The 20,933-nt window shown below is 39.6% G+C and overlaps 6 protein-coding genes and 1 long non-coding RNA gene across 12 annotated transcripts; 4 read left to right on the top strand and 3 right to left on the bottom strand.

Annotated features, from left to right (window-relative positions):
* The first annotated feature begins 3,039 nt into the window (after positions 1 to 3,039).
* On the top strand, positions 3,040 to 5,623 carry LOC113216415 (U4/U6 small nuclear ribonucleoprotein Prp31). Of its 2 annotated transcripts, none has more exons than XM_026436163.2 (10): positions 3,040 to 3,193; positions 3,339 to 3,488; positions 3,574 to 3,771; positions 3,853 to 4,057; positions 4,145 to 4,314; positions 4,398 to 4,555; positions 4,646 to 4,786; positions 4,869 to 5,018; positions 5,104 to 5,331; positions 5,409 to 5,623. In XM_026436163.2, exons 2-10 carry the CDS (start codon positions 3,353 to 3,355, stop codon positions 5,511 to 5,513), a joined length of 1,491 nt encoding a protein of 496 aa, XP_026291948.1. In that variant the 5' UTR covers positions 3,040 to 3,193; positions 3,339 to 3,352; the 3' UTR covers positions 5,514 to 5,623. The 2 variants fall into 2 exon arrangements, with proteins under 2 accessions (XP_026291948.1, XP_026291949.1); XM_026436164.2 differs by having other exon boundaries at positions 3,055 to 3,193; positions 3,343 to 3,488.
* LOC113216417 (polyglutamine-binding protein 1) lies at positions 5,613 to 7,442 on the bottom strand. The gene is made up of 6 exons (XM_026436168.2): positions 7,222 to 7,442; positions 7,016 to 7,134; positions 6,756 to 6,931; positions 6,470 to 6,665; positions 5,994 to 6,139; positions 5,613 to 5,911 (listed from the first exon to the last, which is right to left on the bottom strand). The coding sequence occupies exons 1-6, from the start codon at positions 7,289 to 7,291 to the stop codon at positions 5,734 to 5,736; spliced, it is 885 nt and encodes a 294-aa protein (XP_026291953.1). The 5' UTR covers positions 7,292 to 7,442; the 3' UTR covers positions 5,613 to 5,733.
* A 10-nt stretch (positions 7,443 to 7,452) lies between these two features.
* On the top strand, positions 7,453 to 9,251 carry LOC113216416 (target of rapamycin complex subunit lst8). 3 transcript variants are annotated; one of them, XM_026436165.2, is made up of 8 exons: positions 7,453 to 7,602; positions 7,751 to 7,885; positions 7,979 to 8,030; positions 8,107 to 8,269; positions 8,346 to 8,496; positions 8,609 to 8,811; positions 8,890 to 9,032; positions 9,105 to 9,251. In XM_026436165.2, exons 2-8 carry the CDS (start codon positions 7,751 to 7,753, stop codon positions 9,224 to 9,226), a joined length of 969 nt encoding a protein of 322 aa, XP_026291950.1. In that variant the 5' UTR covers positions 7,453 to 7,602; the 3' UTR covers positions 9,227 to 9,251. The 3 variants fall into 3 exon arrangements, with proteins under 3 accessions (XP_026291950.1, XP_026291951.1, XP_026291952.1); XM_026436166.2 differs by having other exon boundaries at positions 7,459 to 7,626; XM_026436167.2 differs by having other exon boundaries at positions 7,459 to 7,649.
* A 63-nt stretch (positions 9,252 to 9,314) lies between these two features.
* On the bottom strand, positions 9,315 to 10,325 carry LOC127748867 (uncharacterized). Its single transcript, XR_008010811.1, has 2 exons — positions 9,804 to 10,325; positions 9,315 to 9,560 (listed from the first exon to the last, which is right to left on the bottom strand). It is a non-coding gene; the product is annotated as an uncharacterized LOC127748867 (long non-coding RNA).
* A 149-nt stretch (positions 10,326 to 10,474) lies between these two features.
* Positions 10,475 to 16,309, top strand: LOC113216414 (cytoplasmic dynein 1 light intermediate chain 2). Of its 3 annotated transcripts, none has more exons than XM_026436161.2 (10): positions 10,475 to 10,664; positions 11,103 to 11,176; positions 11,294 to 11,410; positions 11,489 to 11,719; positions 11,854 to 12,020; positions 12,107 to 12,336; positions 12,430 to 12,541; positions 12,641 to 12,775; positions 13,751 to 13,868; positions 13,984 to 16,309. In XM_026436161.2, exons 1-10 carry the CDS (start codon positions 10,525 to 10,527, stop codon positions 14,112 to 14,114), a joined length of 1,455 nt encoding a protein of 484 aa, XP_026291946.1. In that variant the 5' UTR covers positions 10,475 to 10,524; the 3' UTR covers positions 14,115 to 16,309. The 3 variants fall into 3 exon arrangements, with proteins under 3 accessions (XP_026291946.1, XP_026291944.1, XP_026291945.1); XM_026436159.2 differs by having other exon boundaries at positions 10,477 to 10,664; positions 12,641 to 12,838; XM_026436160.2 differs by having other exon boundaries at positions 10,478 to 10,664; positions 12,641 to 12,793.
* A 38-nt stretch (positions 16,310 to 16,347) lies between these two features.
* Positions 16,348 to 18,139, bottom strand: LOC113216418 (39S ribosomal protein L15, mitochondrial). The gene is made up of 7 exons (XM_026436169.2): positions 18,081 to 18,139; positions 17,853 to 17,961; positions 17,532 to 17,686; positions 17,195 to 17,360; positions 16,960 to 17,119; positions 16,772 to 16,866; positions 16,348 to 16,688 (listed from the first exon to the last, which is right to left on the bottom strand). Exons 2-7 carry the CDS (start codon positions 17,949 to 17,951, stop codon positions 16,482 to 16,484), a joined length of 882 nt encoding a protein of 293 aa, XP_026291954.1. The 5' UTR covers positions 17,952 to 17,961; positions 18,081 to 18,139; the 3' UTR covers positions 16,348 to 16,481.
* On the top strand, positions 18,113 to 20,727 carry LOC113216419 (josephin-2). Its single transcript, XM_026436170.2, has 6 exons — positions 18,113 to 18,240; positions 18,369 to 18,511; positions 18,600 to 18,698; positions 18,765 to 18,982; positions 19,064 to 19,244; positions 19,320 to 20,727. The coding sequence occupies exons 3-6, from the start codon at positions 18,600 to 18,602 to the stop codon at positions 19,614 to 19,616; spliced, it is 795 nt and encodes a 264-aa protein (XP_026291955.1). The 5' UTR covers positions 18,113 to 18,240; positions 18,369 to 18,511; the 3' UTR covers positions 19,617 to 20,727.
* The last annotated feature ends 206 nt before the right edge of the window (positions 20,728 to 20,933 follow it).

The following is a 20,933-nucleotide window of genomic DNA, read 5'->3' as shown; positions in this document are numbered from 1 at the left end:
AGGTACTTTCTGGACGATCCCTATGGGTCTGAGGAGTTGGCCAATGTCAAACAACTAGTACTGTGTATCGCACACATTTAAAAATCATGTTGAATCTCTTAGTCTATGCACACGACTGTATCTCACTCACACCACATGTGTATGACTGCATTTTTTCTGTGTTTTTTCTCGGGGGGGGGGGGAATCTTTTTTTTACTCGTCGAGTGGTGAAGTGGAGAGACGCCAGTACACCAGCCGCACGCACTCTTGACTCCTTTTTTTACTTTTTCTCTCTGTCTCTTTCTCTCGCGGGCGGGCCCGGCGAGGTGCAGCGGCCTCTTCCTCCGGCGGCGCGGCGGTGGGGCGGCGGGTTGCGTTCTGTACCACCTTGACACGGTGGGCCCGCGGCCAGCGCCGGCACCAGCCCGAGCAGTGGCGCTGGGCCGCGCTGGGGCTGCATGGGTCGCCTCCAAAAGACACAGAGAGGCGCGCGGAGAGGCGCTCTCTCGGCGGCGTATGTATGTAGGCGTGAGCTGCACCAGCGACACCGCACGACTCCTCGCGGTTTGCACACAACGCAGACGTGCTCTAATGGGAGAAGTGCCGCGACGCATGTGACAACAAGGAAGCAGCAACTCCGAGCAGGGGGGAAAAACATACCTAAAAATGAAAATACAAGCTGGGGCATGGCTGCAGGAGGAGGACGGAGGCAAGGAGAGAAAAATGTACTCGGGAGAGATGCACGCGGCCGCCGCCGCCGGAAGTCGAAAAGTACGACGAGTTCGGGCGCGCCAGGCGTGCGGAGCAGAGCGGGGAGTGGCCGGGTATGGGATGGGTACTTACGGCCGGCAGCGGGTACCTCAGGTGCGTCGGTACCGGCCAAGCAGACCGCAGCCCCCTCCCGTCCCCCTCTCGCTGCTGCTGCTACTGCTCCCTCCAGCAGCAGCTCCTTGCGCACGGAAGGCAGAGGGTACCTTCACGCGGTACCCTTCCCACCCGTCTGTCTGTCTCTCTCACGCCACGTGGTTCTCACACTTTGGCGTGCAGCCGCCGCCACCGCCGCGTCTGCTACCGGCGGACAACGTCTGATGAATAAGAAATTGATCGAAAGTCCCGCGGCGGTGGCGAGGCGTAGCGTAGCGTCGAGGGGGGGCGTCGCGACGCCGATTAATTAGCATTTCAGATGCGGCGCGAGCTCGACGCAGCGCGCGGCGTGGGAGGGGAGGGGGAGGTAGGGGAGGGGGGCAGCGTTCGCCAACCCTCGTATGCAAAGGCGAGTGCGTCAGCGACAGCGGGCGGCCGGGCCACTCCGGCGTCGACAGGCAGTTATCAGGGTTCCCTGCTCTGCTGCTGAACTCACAGCTTTGGCCAGCTTACCCGAGGGGGAGAGAGACTGACTGGCTGCTCGGTCAGCGAGAGAGATGAGGGGGGAGGGGGTCGTGTCAGCGCTGCACACCTCCCCTCCCTTCAATCACTAGAAATGTACCTGCTCGGGTAGAGGCGTGGCATTTACTTGCCCGAAAAAAACCCAATAAGAACATTATAATCCGGCCCATTTGAGCTGTTTGTGCGAATCTAGCGTACGCAGGCACGGGTGCGGCCCAGCTCTGGTGCATCTCTAAAAAGAAAGCCCAGTGTAAGGCAACCATCGCGAGTTTTATTTTCGAATGTCCGGAATGGGCGGCGAGCGCTGCTGTGTGTTTTCCTTCGCCGTCCCCAGTCAGAAGAGCGGTTGGCTGGGCTGGGCCGGGTCGCTTTTGTATCACAGCTGGCCGGGCCGGCGGCCGCCCCGGGCTGCACCCCGTGCAGTGCGTGCAGCACGTGTCCACACGCGCCCCCACCGCCACGCCACGCCGCGCCGCGGAAATCGATATTGCCGAGCCGAGCACGCCGTCGCGGGCGAGCCGAGCGGGACGGGTCGAGCTGAGCCGGGCCGGGCACAGCCGGGCTGGGCCGGGGCAGAGAGGGGTGGCTCACGGCTGGGGGTGGGTGGTGGTGGTGGCCTGCTGGGGGAGGAGGAAAGGGGTGGGCTGACATGCACAAAGAACGTGACGTCATCATCGCAGGCCGAACATGTTTGATCGAAGCCTGGCTGCTCAAGTTTTAAAAGGCGGCCTTAACCGACGATGATGAAGGAGGGCATATCTTAAGCACGAGTCGAAGAAGGGTCGTGAGCGACGCGCAACAGTCGCGGACTGCAGCCAAACGCACGCGTCGGCACGAGCCGTAGGCTCGTGTGCCACGCGGGCACCGGGCGCTTGTGCTTGAGGAGGGTGGAGGAAAGTTTAAGCGTCGCCGTTAAGCACGTCGACTGCACAGCACGGGCCAGGGGCGCGCTGTCACTACGCCCCGAGCTTCCAAAACAAAGCCAGAGCTTCACAGCTGGCGTTCGGAACCTCTGCCGATGGTGGGGATGTTCTTGGGGTACATCTACACTCGTTTTGCTCAGCTCTAAAGTCGAAAGGACCGAAAGATGCTGCCGGCACTGTCATCGAACAAAACACACTAATGTCAAATTTCGCATAGGGGTTTTGGGTTGGGGGTTGTGTGAGGAACAAGGGTGGGGGGTAGGGGTGCCTGTTTCCACCCCTGGAGACGCCATTTTCGCTGGACACGATAACAACCCCCTGAGAGCTAATCCTCGGCAGCGGTAGCTGGCCGCAGACGGCTCGGGGACGCTCAGAGCGAGAGCCGGCTTCACGGACTACTCACCTTTTTGGTAGCTGTTGAGGCACATGGAGCAAGTGTAGCTCTCGTCAACATCGTCTGCTGCGGAGTCAAGGCCGTCTGCTCCCCCGGACAAGTACGCCCCGTAGTTAAACAGAGGAGACTGGTACGCCATGGCCACGGAAATGAGAGTTGATGAGATCGCGGGCTAAACTTGACCACTGTTCCACTCAGTTCGATTCACTTATCTCCTCCTGCACGCGCGCACGAGATAAAAAAACACAACACACATCACGAAGTGTCAACCACTGTCTTCGTTTGCTGCATGGCACTGCCTTTCTCCGAAAAAACGGTCCAAAGGGGATGCGTCGAGGCCTTCTCGTAGTATCTCGCAGAACGTACCAAACGCACAGGACGTTAAGAAAACCCTCTACAAGGCACTGCCGCAAGAGTCTGTTTGTTTGTGTTTTGCTTCAGCAGCCTGTTCGGTTAGTCGTCGCTGCTTCGTTCGGTTAAATTGGTTCAATCGTTCATTTGTGACGTAAAGGTAAGTGGAACGTGACACTTCTACTGTACTACTACTGTGCTAACACATTGTTCTATTTCCCGTATTGGATCACTTCTCAAATTTTCTGATGCAGTTTAGGAGGTTAGTTTTCGTTGTAGAATAAACGCTGTGTTCTTGGTTTCAGACAGATCATTCAAGATGTCTCTGGCCGACGAACTTTTGGCCGATTTAGAGGAAAATGACGCTCCAGAGGAGGAGGTTATGGATACAACTACTCCGGCTGATGATGAACATGTTTTTCTCAAGCCTGCAATACCCACCAGAATAGAGGAGGGTGAGTTTTAAAAAAAACATACATGAAAAATGCTAATTGTCTCATTCATTTATGTATTCACCAAGCTTTTTACCTCTTGTTACAGAAGTCAAGCTTTCATCAATTCGTCAGCTTGCCACTCTGCACGATTCTGACAGATTGAAAAGAATATTAGCTGAGATAGAGAAGTTTAGATACAGAACCCGTAAACCTGAAGATGTTGTTGGTGCAGTTGAGCAGGACCCTGAGTATTTACTTATTGTAGAGGCCAACAATGTTGCTGTTGAAGTTGATAATGAAATTGGTACAGTTTTTTTAAAAGAAAATTGACAAATCTTCCTGTCTTTCTAATATTGTTTATCTAAATTTGAATTTTTGTTTCCAGCCGTGATTCATCGTTTCACCAGAGAAAAGTATTCGAAAAGGTTTCCAGAATTAGAGTCTCTTGTTGTTGGGCCTTTAGAATATGTTATGACAGTGAAAGAACTAGGAAATGACCTAGACAATGCTAAGAACAATGAGGAGCTTCAACAGTTTCTTACACAAGCTACTATTATGGTGGTTTCTGTTACTGCTTCTACTACTCAAGGGTATCTGGATTTTATCAACTAAATATCTGCAACCTTCCTAAAAAAGGAAACAAGCTAATGTCCAATTTTTGTCTTTGTCCTCTTCAGACAAACCTTGACACCAGACGAATGGAAAAGTATAGTTGAAGCTTGTGAAATGGCCATTAACTTAAATAACTATAAACTACGTATTTATGAATATGTTGAAAGCAGGATGGCCTTCATAGCTCCAAATTTGTCCTATATTGTTGGGGCATCAACAGCTGCCAAAATAATGGGTTTGTTTGCTTTCCATAACAATTTTTTGCTAACCTGCTCACACAAATCATGTGTATCATTAACTCACATTTCTATTTTTTAGGTGTAGCTGGCGGTCTTACAAACCTATCCAAAATGCCTGCCTGTAATGTCCTTCTTCTTGGTTCTCAAAAGAAAACACTTTCTGGCTTCTCCCAGGTTGCTACATTACCACACACAGGGTTCATTTATTATTCTGAAATTGTTCAGGATGCTCCTCCGGTAGGCAGAAAATTTTCTTACAGCTTCATGATTTTTACTGGCATATTAGCATAGTGCCTTTTTTGAAACATCTGCATTTCTTTAACTCAGGATCTCAGGAGGAAGATGGCACGGCTTGTTGCAGCTAAGGGTATTTTGGCAGCAAGAGTCGATGCTGCGCACGAAAGTGCTGATGCTCACATAGGCCGAATGTTCAGAGAAGAAATAGAAAAGAAACTAGACAAGTTAACTGTAAGTTGATGGGAGAAGAACAAAGTCAAATTAATGTACAAAACTTTTGTTTGATTGAGATTACTCCCGATTATTTTCTCAGGAACCACCACCTGTCAAATTTGTGAAGCCTCTTCCAAAGCCAGTTGATCCATCACGCAAGAAGCGTGGTGGCAAGAGAGTTCGTAAAATGAAGGAACGATATGCTGTTACTGAACTACGTAAACAACAGAACAGGCTCAACTTTGCTGATGTTAGTAATAAACAAATCTACCTCTCTTTCTATACCTTTGAAAACATACATATCTCTAATGATTTTGTTTGCTTATATTTGTCAGATTGAAGATGATGCTTATCAAGAAGATTTGGGTTATAATCGTGGTACAATTGGCAAGACTGGCACTGGACGAATTAGGCTTCCACAAGTAGATGAGAAAACCAAAGTGCGCATTTCAAAGACCCTGCAAAAAAATTTACAAAAACAAAACCAAGTGTGGGGAGGCAGTACAACTGTCAAAAAACAAGTGTCAGGCACTGCCTCAAGTGTTGCTTTCACTCCTTTGCAGGTACGTCAACATGACTATCAATACTGTGTTGTTGTTTTACTTTTTTCTTCTTTGCTTAATTTTACTTCATATTCCAGGGGCTTGAAATTGTTAATCCACAAGCTGCTGAGAAGAATGTCAATGAGGCTAATGCAAGATACTTTTCAAATACTGCCAGTTTTGTCAGAATACAGAAAAGCTAAACAAAGCTCAAGTCACATTCTTATTCACAATCAAATAAGTTGGGTATGATATCAGTAAATATTACTACTGTATGTATTAAAATAAAAATAAGATTCCACTGAAAATTTAATTAGACTTTTAATGCTCCTTCCCTTACTTGTTTGAGACAATAGATGCAATGCTTCTGCACAATTGTTTTACAGTTAAATTACAAAGATTTACAAAACAGCTGAATTTAACTTAGGGTAATTCAGGTTTAGAAACAACCTTGTCACTTTTGGGAGGCGGCTTTTTATTAGCTCGAAGAATTGCGCCTGGACTAGGGTACGGTCGCATTTGATACAATGGTCCTGCAGCTGTTACATCTACCCCAGTTTTTGCTTCACTTTGAGTAGGTAAACCTGTAGACCATGTGCCTCTGCAAAATTGAATGAAAAAACTTTTCAATAAAACAATGATCAAATATGCAATTGCCAAAGTTATTGGAGTGTACAACATACCTTGGGATATCTGAATAGGATGCTGGATCCATAGGATCTAAATCATTATCACGAACTTTTTGACGGCCTCGAGACCTCAGTCTCTCTCTCTCTTCCCTTTGTCTTCTTTTACGTTCTGCAATTGCTTCTTCTTGTTCTTTATCATTCTGTTAAAATGATCAATTTGAGTTGTATTCAGGTAGAAAAATAATTAAAAACAACAGAAAAGGTTCAGAAATCAATTATCATCAAGTGGTCTCATATGGACCATGTGTGGTAATTTGGACCACCTCATTGTGGCTGCCATGGGGCATATTTTGATATCTAAATGTGTCGTCCTTAATAAACACAATGGAGGCCAAGGAATAGACACGACCAACTGATCAAGTTGGTCGTGGGAATAGACTGATTTATACTTGCACTGTGTGTCAAAGAGCAGCCAAAAGAACGTGGTCCAAATTACCTTGCATGGTCCATATTAGACCATTTGACGGTACCTCTATTTCCTCTTGCGGGTCATCTTTTTCCTCCTCTTCCTCCTCTTCCTCTTCTTCGTCATCATCTTGATCACCTTCGGCCATATGCCGTTCCTCTCTAAGATGGGCAGCACACATGGATACTGATGCCTTAGGGTGAGTTGGGGGTAACCATGATACAACATCTGCATCTGTGCCCCAGTAATAATGACGTCCCCTGCAAGAATATATTACAGTATTTATCTTCCAGAGTACTGCTATTAGCTATTAGAAGAAATTAATGGATTTCATAAGAAGAAATACTTACAGTCCAGGATCATAGACTTCTTTCCAAGTTTCAGGCAGTGGATATTTCTTAAGCATTCTATTTTTCTTTCGCAGATATCGAGCATCAGCCTCTAGTTTCCCTGCTCCCCATAAATCGACACATGCCTTAGAGCAGTCATGATAAATATTGTACTTGTTAGGACATCCAGGGTGACCCTGTAGAAGTTAATTAAAAAAGAAAATTACAACAAGGTTTCCAAATAAGTGGAACAGAGTAGCAAGTGGTAGCAAGCTTCACACCTGAAACTTTTTCTCCAGATTCGCGATGTTCATGGGATCGTCATCATCTCCAAGTCTTTCTCTTTCATCATAGTCTTCGGCAATAACTTCTTCTTCTTCCTTCCTCTCATTTTCACGCGCTGGTAATTATGATAAGAGATAAATATAAACAGCAAATCTTACAGTGACATTTAAACATAAAGCCATAACCTACACTAGTATAGTACCTTCTATATCTGATGGTTTCACAATCCCCCTTTTTGCCAGCCTTGCGGCAAGAGCAGCTGGTAGAGGCATATTAAATTATTCTATAAAACTTTCACGACAAAAAATAATACTAAGACGCGCGGATAGCAAAAATCTAATCACAACGGTGCCGAACACACAATTTTTGATGTAACGAACGTAAACGAAATCAACGTACTCAACAATGTCTCATATTATGAGGAAAGGTTTGTGCTTGTCAGTGTACATGAATGTGAATCTATCTTCGTACACATCTAGTGTTGTGGATCAACATTTTACTGCTGCTTTAAGAAACTGTCACGTTAAAACTCGGCAGTGAATTAATACCATGTGAAATTAATGATACTTATTTATTTTCTTCTGTAAGCTAAAGCCCTGATTTCACGGTATAGTTTTGTTTGGTGTTTAGGTTAGGAAGAGCATGTCTCAGAGAAGACCCCTGCTACACAGGGTTCCAAGGTGTTGATAACTGTCAAGAATTGTTGTTTTCAAATGTTCGTTTTCTTTCAGATGACTTTAACAATGACGTCAGACTCCTCTCCGAGTGAACAAGTTATTTTAGCCACTGGTGGGTATGATCACACCATTAAACTTTGGCAAGCTCATACTGGAATTTGCCAACGAACAGCCCAGCACACGGAATCTGTATCCTTTTCATTACCTTTCAAAGTTTATAGATATTGTACTATACCTTCATACTCTGATTCCCACGCGTTGTCTCCTTAATTTTATGTATAGCAAGTAAATGCATTGGATATAACACCTGACAAACAACACATAGCAGCTGCAGGTAAAAACACGTAAGCAACGTATTTTTCATTCAAACATTCTCGCTAACGTTATTTCTCCATATTTTCTATGAAAAGGATATCAACACATACGAATGTATGATTTAGCATCTAATAATCCTAGTCCTGTTGTGAACTATGATGGCCTCTCAAAGAATGTCACAAGTGTTGGATTTCAAGAAGAAGGAAAATGGATGTATACCGGTGGGGAAGACCTCAGTGCTCGCATATGGGATTTGAGGTAGGGTTTTTAGTGTTTGTAGAGTTCATTGTTAATAAGGAATTCCTGTCTATAAAAAATTCTCATTATGTTGTAGGTCCCGTGCACTTCAATGTCAAAGAATTTTTCAGGTATCTGCACCAGTTAACTGTGTCTGCTTGCATCCCAATCAGTCAGAACTTGTTGTTGGTGATCAAAGTGGAGTTATACACTTGTGGGACTTGAAGACCGACCATAATGAACAGCTGGTGAGACCCTAGCAATCTCCTGACGCCTGCCGTTTGCCTAGTCTGCCATTTTTTATATGGCTGTATTATTTTATATCATTGCATTTCATGTTTTCTGTTTCCTATTTTTCAGATACCAGAGGCTGATGCTTCAATTCAAAGTATCGCAATGGATCCACAGGGAAAGCTTATGGCTGCTGTTAATAACAAAGGGCGATGTTATATATGGAGCCTTTCTGGTGGTGAATCCCAAGAACCCACCAAGCCCAAACCATCTCACAAAATAGAGGCACATCCTAAATTTGCTTTAAAATGTGCATTTAGTCCAGATTCATCGTAAGAAATATTTCTTTCATACTCATACTTTTAATGCTTTTAGGATTCAAATTATTATTATTCTTTTATCATTTGCAGTCTTTTGGTTACTACTTCAGCAGATCAATCTGCACGAATTTGGGAAACAAAAGATTTTACTCTACAAACTGAATTGAAACAAGAGGGTCAGAGATGGGTTTGGGATGCTGCCTTCAGTGCAGATTCCCAGTACATAGTTACAGGTAAGAACATGCTTTGAAATTTTAGCAGTACCTATTTCCCATTTGTTTCATTTGTTGTTGAATGGTTTTCAGCATCTTCGGACGGCGTTGCTCGCTTATGGAATATAGAAAAAGGCACAGTGGAAAGAGAGTACAGTGGCCACAGTAAGGCCATTACATCTCTAGCATTTAGAGACCAAATTGTAAATCCTTAATTGTCAATAAATTAATTACAATTTTTGTTTGCGAGTTTTTAAAAACTACGTAAGTATTAACAAGCAAAAAAGAAAACTGCAATCAAAGTATTTTTTTTAACACTTTTATTGATGCAAATTCAGCAGAAACTCAATAATTATACAGTAAGCGGATTAAAATCTAAGGACTAAGAACACGAATTATCAGTGGTAACACAGTTAAAATAAAATTAAAATTACAGTAAAGTCAATTTCACAGCCTGGCAGAAGGAGGCAACGTCTTCATAAATAAAATCTGGCTCCGATCACAGTACACAGAACCTTTCTGCCGTCGGTCAACATGCATGTGGTAAATCTGTTGGGGAAGATAAAAGAAAAATTCATAAATAATTCGTTAGAAATCCACCACCAGGGAAAAGGACTTGGAGGAATCATTCATGACAGGATAAAATTAAAAGAAGAGTCTGTGTACCAAAAACACTTCGAGGTACAGTGAGCCACTTCCTTCAATTGAATCCAATGAACACAGGCAGATATTTTAGGAAGTCAACTTATACTCATCAACAGCTACATCGCCAAGTTATTTCATGGGGCTTACCATAATTTAAGTCGTAAAGTATGACAGATGCCAAGCATTAGTCATCGTCATCATCATCTTCTACCACAAACAAGTCGTGCTCCTCCAAAAAGTTGGCGAATGCCCTACTGAACGAGGCACCAGTCAAAATTCCAGCATTTGCGACAACGAAAGACCCAACAAGCGTAAGGGAGCTCATTTTCGGTTTGGGGAGGACCCGCCCACTTCTAGTGGTCGTTTTCGTCCTCTGTATTTGAAATTCAACGGGCTTAACTTTCAATATAGTTGCGGATCGCACGAAACCAGCTGCCACTCGTGTCGCCATTTTTGGAGGATCTGATCTGACAGAAGATCGAGGTGCAGTTGCACCACAACGACGAGGGCAAGGTTGCCCCAAGTTTCATTTGGCTGAGACTTTAAGGACGCGTTGGGCGTATCCTATCATGAAAAAGTGAAAGTTAAAGATTAAAAGAAAGTTGTCTTTCTTATTATTATCTTTATTACTGAGAAATTAAAGTTATAGGTCAGTAAAATATTTTTAATTTTTAGGCTTCCCTGGTCTTTTAACAGGTTTGACACCTTACTCTTCAACCAGTGTCACTTAAAGAAAAATAATTTTATTTATACCGTGCGGCTTAGATTTATCTATGACTTCCTTTGCAAAATTAAAGAAACTTGAATCTTTTGACGTTCCTCTTGCTGCATCATATGATGAAATTACATGAATGTATGCAATGAATGAATGGATCCAATTCATTGGACAGTTGGTGATGAAGATCGCAGTAGGCTGTCAAACATGGCGCACCTCGTCGGTGATACCATGGAAATGAATGGATTTTCGCCTAAGAAGAAAGATGACCTGGAGTCAAAGGAAAATTTATGGTGTGTACTTTAAAATAATTTTACCCTTGTTTAATATTTCACATTTGATTTCCTTTCCCAACAAGTGGGTCATGTTTTTTGCACTTATGACTCATACGCCCCCGTCTATGCTTTTGGGGTTAGGTTACCTTTTCGTCCTTATTTTGCTATGCGTACCATTAATTTGACAAACAAAGTATATTTTGAGCTCATTTATCATTAATTCTACACCTCAGTTACTCATTTTTTGGACGTTCTTTTGCTTGCCTCTCGAGTAGAGGCTGTTGTCATCTTCTAGGACTAGTGTTACATCTGAGCTGAGATCTGTTGTTGATGGGTTGGGCATTGGCCTCATAACTTGATATCTCATTATCTGAGATGCCATAGTGTCTTATGTATCATAATATAATTTAGTCAAGTTGATTGTATCTTTGCTAAGAATTTGTTTGAATTGTTCAGGTCTGCCATTTTAAGTGAAGTCCAAAATACTGGTAATTCTAAGTTGCCATCAAACAAATCTGTACTTGTCTTAGGTAAATATGCATCTTTTATTCTGGCTTTTATTTTTCAACTTAATGAAACAGTGATATCTGTTAAATTTCTTGTGTTTCCCTCATTACTGATTCCTATTGCACCTTTCTTCTCACTAGGTGATAGTGAATCTGGCAAAACGACTCTGATTGCTAAACTTCAAGGTGTAGAAGATCCTAAGAAAGGATCTGGTTTAGAATATGCCTACATAGATGTTCGTGATGAATATAGAGATGGTAAGCTTACAACATTTTGAAGTATGGAATAAAGGTTTACATAATGTTCACTCCTTTGACGGTCACTTTATTTAATAGATCACACACGTTTGAGTGTTTGGGTCCTTGATGGAGATCCAGCTCATGGTCATCTTCTACGTTATGCACTTTCTGAAGAAAACTTCCCCAACACGCTTGTCATGCTTGTGGTAGCTATGACTACTCCGTGGGGTATACTGGATCAGTTACAATCTTGGGCAACAATATTACAAGACCATATTGACAAACTGAAATTAAGTTCAGATGAACTGCAAGAATTCAAACAGACAAGTAAGTGATTATTAAACATTTTCTATCTTTAATAACATAGATTTTAGATTTTTGATCAGCATGATATTTTATTTGTTGCCTCATGTATTTTAGTATCTTACGTTAAAACTAAAAATCTTGTTTGTTTCTTTTAGATATGAGAAAATGGCTGGATTATGTGGAACCTGGTGATGAACTGGATTCTAGTGCTGCTTTGCGACGCACCTCTCGTAATATGGATGATGAATTAGGTGAAATGCCCCTAGGTGAAGGAATTCTCACAAGGAATCTTGGTCTTGATGTGGTTGTTGTTGTAACAAAGGTATTATTTGTCCTCTGTGTTTCTATAACCTTCTATTATATGCAATCTTTATTTACAATTCCTTTTTTTAAATTATCAATTTGCAGACAGACTACATGTCAACTCTAGAGAAAGATTTAGATTACAGGGATGAACAATTAGATTTTATGCAACAGTGGATTCGAAGATTTTGTTTACAATATGGGGCAGGATTATTCTACACTTCAGTTAAAGAAGATAAAAATTGTGATCTTCTCTATAAGTATCTCACACATCGAATATATGGATTTCCCTTTCGAACACCTGCTCTTGTTGTGGAGAAAGATGCTGTACTTATGTAAGTTTTGTCTTCATGAAGTCGAAAGTTTATTGTTTATTTTCTTTGGCTTATTCATGACACGTAAACACTCTTTTCTTGTGTTGTGTGTAGCCCCTCAGGTTGGGACAACATGAAGAAAATAAGTATTCTTTATGAGAACATGCAGTCTATGAAGCCAGATGATTACTACAGAGACATTATCACTCAACCAGGAACTCGAAAGGTATAAAAAAAATTGCAGAATAAATTCTTTGAATTGGTTGACAACCTACCACACATTTCATGACTATTTTGTTCTAAATACTGTCCTTCGTTTTTGCAGACTATTGCTAGGGAAGTTGAAGTGCAAGCCGAGGATGAACAAGCATTTCTCACAAGACAACAGCAATCCCTTCAAGCGGGCGTGCCAGCTGGAGTTCGCCAAGAGTCGACAATGCGACCCCCAACAGTTCCCAAGGCAGGAGATCGTCGTTCGGTAGGGACTCCAAGTGTTCAGGCTCAGCTAGGATCACCAAAGAAGGTAACACATGTGCCAGATATTTTTGCACCACTGCACAGTCAAGAACACCTTGGTCTTCTGTCTGGTAATGGAATCTCCACATCACTTGTATCTGGTTTCTGGAAATGGTTAAAAATGTGATATTTCTACTCTCATCAAACTACAGTTGTTTAATGGTGATGCTCTTCATTTCAGTCTACTGCACAAATATGTTAATTTCCTCCATCTTTTATTTTGAAGAGTGTAGCTGTTTAATCAAGCTCTCTCATTCATTAATATATCAAAATCTGTAATTTTGAATTCATTATTAGATAATTATGAAGTACTTTATCTACATCTATCATTCACTATGTGATTCTGGCCTGATTCTCACATTAGAAATGGTTTCTTCAACAAATACAGTTTTTCTTTGAGGGATGATTTTGTGAGCAAGTACAGTTTTTCTTTGAGCAATGTAACTATCCTGTTAATATCTTGAAAGTGATGCACAATATCATGGGATATGTGAAATGTCTTGCCGCTGGAATCAGACTCATTGGTGGTAGCTTTGCAATGAAATATTAATCCAATCAGTTCAGCAACGTGGTGCTCTGGTGCATGTGTTACTTGGGTTTGATTGTAGATATGATATGCATCTTTTCTAGCTAAAACTTGTACCTCTAGTGTAGTCTCAAAGAATCGCATGCTTTGTAGTAGTTTTTGACCTTTCTTCCCTCTGTCTCTATATCCAAATGCTCTATATAATAACTTTTTCTAGGTAAATTAATTGAAAAATTTCCTTTAAAAAGATAATGCTAAATATGGTGATCTGATTAAATATTTCAGAAATATTTACACTAGATGTTTGGTTTTATCAGCATGACTATGTTGATAAACACATTTAATAAGTCAATGGTGACTACAATTGTCTATTTTCATTTGTGTCTCATGTAGATTGATGGAGCAAAGGGAGCTGCAGGAAGCGGTGAAGGAGTGCTTGCCAACTTCTTTAACTCTTTGCTGTACAAGAAGACTGGAAACTCCAATCCTACAAGCCCAGCACGACCAGGAGGTGAGGCTATCTTATTACTGCTATCCTATGATGTGCTTAATTTCCAAATTTTTAACAATCTTGTCTGTAAAACATCTGATTTTTTCTGACCACTATTGTGATTTTGTTCTTTCAGAGCAACCAAATAATATCCCCCCTATCGATAAGGTGGCTGTAAGGTCTGATGCTGCTGCAGAATTGGATAGGCTTACACGAAATAAAAAGCAGTCTAGCTTAGAGCAAGAACCAAACTCTTCTGAATGCTGAGTACTATGGGGAGGAGCAGAAATTATTTCTGACTGTACTCCTATTCTTTTCAAAGCCATTCTTTCAATATTGAAAATAAAATTGTATAAAAAACTTTTGTGCAGTAGGTGCAGAAATTTTGTTTTCATCTGAAGAAGCTTTGGAAAGATTAGCATAATACAATACAATCCACAGCCAGCTTTTGGATGCTCGTACAATGTATTTTAGTTTTGAAAATTACAAGATAACTTTTGGTTGATGTAAATTATTTTATTTCTATGTGTGCAAAGTGCTATCTTGTTCTGTCATCATCATGATTAGAGCATGTGATGTTAAAGAGATGTAAACAAAATCAATCTTTGAAACCATGTTATTATCTATGATACAAAAAAAATGAAGATTCCATCTGGCTGCACTTAGAATACTGTATGCATATTCTGTGATACTGATGGTTTTGCTTCTGTGTAGGCTCTGGATGTACATAAGTATAGTTTTCCAGATCTTTAATAATACCCAAACAGAGCTTATCTACAGAAAGCAACTATTTCAGGTGTTCTGTTATAAATTTTTAAGCCCAAACTGTAATTATTTCAGTCTTTCTCTTGAGTTTTGAAAGAATGTTTTGTGAAAACACTTTGTTTCTTGTAAACGTGTGAGCATTTTTCATAGCAATTGATATTTATGTACCAGCTAGGCTTTACTTAATTTATGATTGTAATCGTTTTAGAAGGCAGTAATGCACTGACAGCCCCTTAATTATTCTTTAACAAGGTGCCTTAACCAAAAAACCACCCTGAATGTTTTACCAATTTTGTAAAATTTCAGGTAACATAAAAAAGTAAGGAAATTAAGCCTGATTTATCAGTGAAACTCTGAATACCCACATACATTTTGAAGTTTCAATGTTTATGTTTTCTTGTTTATGAGTATTTGATATTGGTTGCTGTAGATTGGCTCCGTTTTTTCCCTTTGCTTGTCTCTTGCACATGTGAAAAGTTTGTCTGATTTGGAGATTGTCAATGTCTTACTGTTTATTTATTACATCAGCTAGTAATTAACTGATGTTGAAAAGTATGATAGGGTTGCATTAGCTGGACTCGTATTAATTTGCTGTGTATAATTTTGTAATCTAAGAAGTAAACTTCAACTATTTTAAACAAACATCAGAAACTTTACCCAAATTATCACCTTAGCTTTAGCAATTGCGTATGCCTCTTTGCTCAAAGACAGGTACCAGATACTAAAGTGCTTATGTGATTTACTTTATTTTAAAATTCAATCAATTTTGAATAATTTATTATGTGCATTTAACATTTCTCTTATCTATATTTTTGTCTGGGTGACTTTTGCCTGCCTATCTAGTATTCGTTTCAAATTTGGGAAAGATGCAATGTCTAAACTGTATTTTGATAGCGCTATTCCTCATCACATAGATGAAGAATTATCATTTTATAATAACAAAGCTTATACATACTAGCAAGAAACTAATGAGGACTGATAGTAATCAAATTCTAAATGTTTGTTGAGAACATTTTATTTGTAAATTAATGTATGATTTATCTGTTTTTATGTGTACAAGATAATTAGAATTTTCATTTCTCCTTTTTAAAACTATTTTGTTTCTTTTGAACCACCATTGCTTAGCTCATTCAACCCCTAAACAAAATTCTGAACATCTCTTTAAACTGTGTAAATCTTAAATTTTGAATCTCTGGAAGTGACTGAAAGCCACCCTTTGTAAATTTGTTAACAATTATTATGTTATCTTTTCCATCTACAACTTGCTCTGTTTGCAAACAACATTGAAGTGTGCAATGTTTTGGGATCCAATTCATTTTGACTCATTAATGCAATCAAGTATAATTTCTCAGAAGACTGTTTAAAAATAGTGCAACGCACGCAACACCCAGCTCTCACTGAGCTTGGTATAACCAATACATATTGGTCAAATGTCAAGTTTTATCAGTAAAAATGAACTGTGCTTTGAAAAATTGTGTTTGTTCAGCTGTACTGTACATATCTCCTTTGTGCGCAGCGGTTGTCACATTGATATTTATAAACTTCCATTCTCCAATGTGCCACTTTGTTTTAAAAATTCAGCATTTTCATTTATTTTTTTTCTACAGCTGTGATTTGGCTATGTGTATCCAAGCACCAAACTTTGTTATGTTTTCTGAGTTTTATATTAAAATGTACAGTTTGAAAGGATATTTAAATAGGTGAACTTTTCCAATAAAACCCAGAAAAAAAAAACTTGTTCATCTTTAACATGAAACTTTCTTGGCATATTCATTCAACAAGTACAACGATGTCTAATGTTTAATGTATTACATTCTGAGGCATGAACAAACAAGAATTGCTAACATACCCATATATCACATGGGTACTTTAACCTTTGTAATATTCTTTGAGTTCAGGATCAGTTGGTTTCAAGATCATTCTGTCAATCAAATTAACAACCCAACCAGGCTCAAGTCCATAGAAAATTTGACGAGGATCTTTTCTAAAAGTAAGCATTTCATAATCTGGGTCCTCTTCAATTTTAGGTAGCGTATATCCATATTTTTGGGCTAGGACTAGTCGATCCCACGATATCTACAATTCAGAGGGTAAGGGTAAGAGAGAGAAAAACAAACTAAATTAAGTGTGTTAACTGGAAGTCAATTGTTGATTCTTACCTGGTCAGGATCTGCAAGATAACCCCTCATTTTTGGATCTGTGTAGTAACTAATTGCATCTTCAGGGGGTATCATTCTTTTCGGAATTGGTTCCCCTAAAAAAATGAATTTTATTTTCAATAGGCAATCAACAAACTACATAAATCAAAAAGTCAAAAGTTTTGACAACCTCAACAATGGTAACATACCACTTTCTAAGAACTTTTTAGCATTTGTGAGAGCAAAAAGAGAGGGTGGATCAAAAAATGCAGTTGTGATGGTTCCACCATTCCTCTCTACAGCAGCAATCACAGGTTCACTTGCCCATTGTACCTCAATATTTATTTTTGCTGTAAAGTTATCTGCTCCCTGAAAGAAAAAAAAAAGAAAAAAAATCAACAATCTAAAGGATTTTAAGTTCACGTGCTAAATAAAGGTACCTACCTCATCTGTTAAATGAACTCCATAATGTTTACATTGTGGATTAATTTTATAGAGACCAGAATTACAAATCTGAACTAAATCAACAGGTTTTTTAGGGTTGATTCGATCTGTATCTATCATTAATTGCAGTTGACCAAGTGACAGGGGTGGGTATTGCCTCTTCAAACTGCAAGAATTGAAATTGCAACAACAAGAACAATTAAGCTGCTAAACATACTGGAAATATATCATAACTGTTTTGACTATTTGCATCAGGGTATGAACAAATACGAAATTTAATATCCACTGCAGGTGGGAATTCCAGTGACTAAAATATACTAGGTCCACAAGCACTTACTGATGTCCAAGATAATACGGTTCAAAAGGAAATTTCAGGTAATATGGCCAGTTTCCAGTTTCATATCCTATTCGCATGTAGTTCTGTCTTGCTTTCGAACCTTTGTTTCCTGCTCCATGTTTATCTCCTCCATGTTGACCTCTGCCTCTTTTGCTCTTGATAAAGTGGAAGAGAACAATTAAAGCAATTGAGATTAGCCAAATGAGTCGCAAATGGCAAGGCATTTAAGTATCCATCGGAGAGGTATCCAAATTTCACCAGGAAGACTTTTATTTTCAGAAAGTACATAAAGCAAGTAAATTTAAGATCTCATATTCTCACCCGTTTATTAGAACCTGGGATCGGTGCAATGTTATACAAGCAAACGCGAGGCAATGTCCTCAACAAACCAAGAGCTTTCTCATAACCTCTCACGGCCATGGTTTTTTACCTAAAAGTTCACAAAAACAAAACGTAAATAGAGTTAGGAATGAATAATTTGAAATAAATCACAAACGGACAAAAAATGATAACCGCGCATGACAAACGTTCATTTTCGCTTTCACTTACATTCAATCTTCTGCTTTCTGCTCTCAGCTGCTGCTCACCGTGTTCACCGCACGAACTTCTACTACGCGATACTAATGCCATCTGGTGGTGGAAATGTAAGGACACGGTAATCACAATACCACTCCACCACCACCACCATCACACACCAACTCAGTCTTCGGTAATGTTTGTGAAATTTGTACCTTAAAAAATTTGTATGAATTACACATCAAAAGTTTCTGGCAAGATTTTGAAACATAAAGTTTGCTGTTAAATCTAATGACTCTCTGGTTTATTTATCACAAACAGGCCGATTCATGCTGAGTGTTCTGCTACGAGGGTTATGTTTATTTGACAGCTTTAATGGTCAGAAATACAATCAGTTCTAAAATGCATGGAAACATTCAATAAAATTCTGGCAGCTTCATAGAATTGATTTTTCAAAATTTCTGGTATTATGGTGTTTTCCTCTTACTTGTTGAATCTTTGCTCATTGTGTCCATTTGTCATCAACTCTCTAAAATGTATACGTCTTGCTAGATGTGGTTCGGATTATGTCGGAGCCTTACTGATTGTTGGCAGAAACCTTGGAACAAAATAGGAGTAGAGATGCCAAATTCTATTTACCATGAAAAACAGGTTTGTTCCTAGATTGTTGTACTTATGTTACTCCTCTTTCAGAACTGAAAAAAACATTTTTTTCAGGTGCGAGAGTTGTGCGCACTCCATGCGCTAAACAATCTCTTTCAGCAGCAAGGAGCTTTTACTAAAGAAGAGTTTGATGAAATTTGTGGGTCATTGTCACCAAACACTTGGATAAATCCACACAAGTCCATAATGGGTCTAGGAAACTATGATATAAATGTGATTATGACTGCACTTCAGCGTAAAGGCTATGAAGCAATCTGGTTTGATAAAAGAAAGTAAGAACAATAATTTTTTTGAACTTTCTTGCAAATTTTAAAATATGGACGATGTACTAACAATTGCAATGAATTGATCAGGGATCCAAAATGCTTGAACTTACCTTTGATCAGAGGGTTTATTTTGAATATTCCTGGAGATTACAAGCTTATGTTAGTGCAAATGCTTCTCAGAAGAAAACATTGGGTTGCAATCCGTGAAATAGATGGATCTTACTATAATCTAGATTCTAAATTAGATTCTCCAGAACTGATTGGAAAGGTATACTACTGCAATTGTTACCATTATGAGATGTTCTTTCATTATTTCTGTGTTAATTTTTTTTTCTATGTTCAGGGTGAAGAACTGTTAGCCTACTTAAAATCTCAACTGGAAAACAAAGAAAAAGAGCTTTTTGTCATAATACCTTTAGAAGTTGAAAGATCCCAGTTATGGCAAGTGCCGGACTCAGAAATTTCTAATGGAAAGGTTCAAGGAACAGAAATACATTCCAGAGGTGTACATGATGACATAGAGAGTTCAAGACAGCACACCTCTAGCAGTAACAGCAGTGGAGCAGGTGGTAGTGGACTTTGTTTATTTGGGCGCAATCTAGTTGCCCCACATTCTGTCTCCTCTTCTCCTTGTAGATAGCTTTTTCTGAAGATATCAATGACTTGTGTTGGGTACTTAAATATTCTATTGTTATAATGTGTCAAAATTTATATGTGTACATGAATTGAAATGTCTATTTATGAAAATACTACTTAAGCAGTGAATATTTCTTCTGTTGTTTGGTACAAGATACCGGATTGACTTTACAAAATTGATTTGGTTTTGTAATTTTTTAAATCTAATACCCAGTTCCTTTCTTTGTTTAGTAACATAGGAAAGAAAAAGCATGCTTTAGAACACAAATTTTGTTTTATTTTATGTGGTTACTGTTCTTACTGGTTTGGAGTATAAAATTGGTGCATCTGTCTATTATAGGTAACAGGGTCTAGATTTAATCATGATAATAGTGTACTTTAACGTCAATAACAAGAGCATTGTCTACATGTTTATGTGCATACCTAGTTAATTGGTCTCCTTTCAGTATGTATTGTAATAATTTGTCTTCTTTGCTGAAATAGATATGCTACGTAACTAACAGAAGTGCCCAGAGTCAAGCTTTAAGAATAGATTTTGTAATCCTCCATTCCATTTTTTTAAAACATGTTTAAATTTGTACTATTTAAAAAAAAATCTGAAAAATGGATGGTCCAAAATTGTCCTGTAGGGATGCTAATGGCTGTTCAAATTGACAAGTAGTCATATCCAAGAGTTGGTTGTTTTCAAGCCCAAGTCCACCGGGAAAACAAATGTAGAAATCAACACCCTTTTCGGGGTGTTAATGACTTTCATGCCTTCACAGAGGCACTAAAAGATTTGCACCTCTGCAAAGGCACAAAAATGCCTCAAACTAAATTTTAGTGCCTTTGAAGACTTTTGTGCCTTTCTAAAGGCAATAAAATTTTGCACCTCTAAGCACCATTAAGTCTTTCCTTTGTTTTTCTAGTGTCATCATTGATAAGTGTCCCTGGAAAATGAGTTTGGGAAAGATATCAGAACAATATTTGAAATGGTTATGTTTGTTTGTCAGTCACTCTCTGGATCTCTCTGGATTAGCACTGGATGTTCAAGTTTCATGCTGGTTAAATATTGTAATATTGTAATATATTCATATCATCCAGCTCTCTTTAAATAAAATCTCAATCTTCATCAACATGCAGACAGCTTTTAATGATTCTTGCAGACTCTACAAACTGTGCGCCAAGTAATTTATATGGATGATTCGTGCGCACAATGTTAAAATGTTAATGCACACATTTATACATTTTGTATTCAGACCTATACAAAAACTGTCTCAGATCACCAAGAGGAAAAATTGTAACCTATATGTAATAAGATTTTTGCAATAAACAATTGACT

The sequence above is a fragment of the Frankliniella occidentalis genome, unplaced genomic scaffold, assembly GCF_000697945.3.
Source record: "Frankliniella occidentalis isolate FOCC.00 unplaced genomic scaffold, Focc_3.1 Scaffold17, whole genome shotgun sequence".
NCBI lineage: Eukaryota > Metazoa > Arthropoda > Insecta > Thysanoptera > Thripidae > Frankliniella > Frankliniella occidentalis.
The sequence above is the reverse complement of the archived record's forward strand: the minus strand, read 5'-3'. Positions and strand labels throughout refer to the sequence as shown.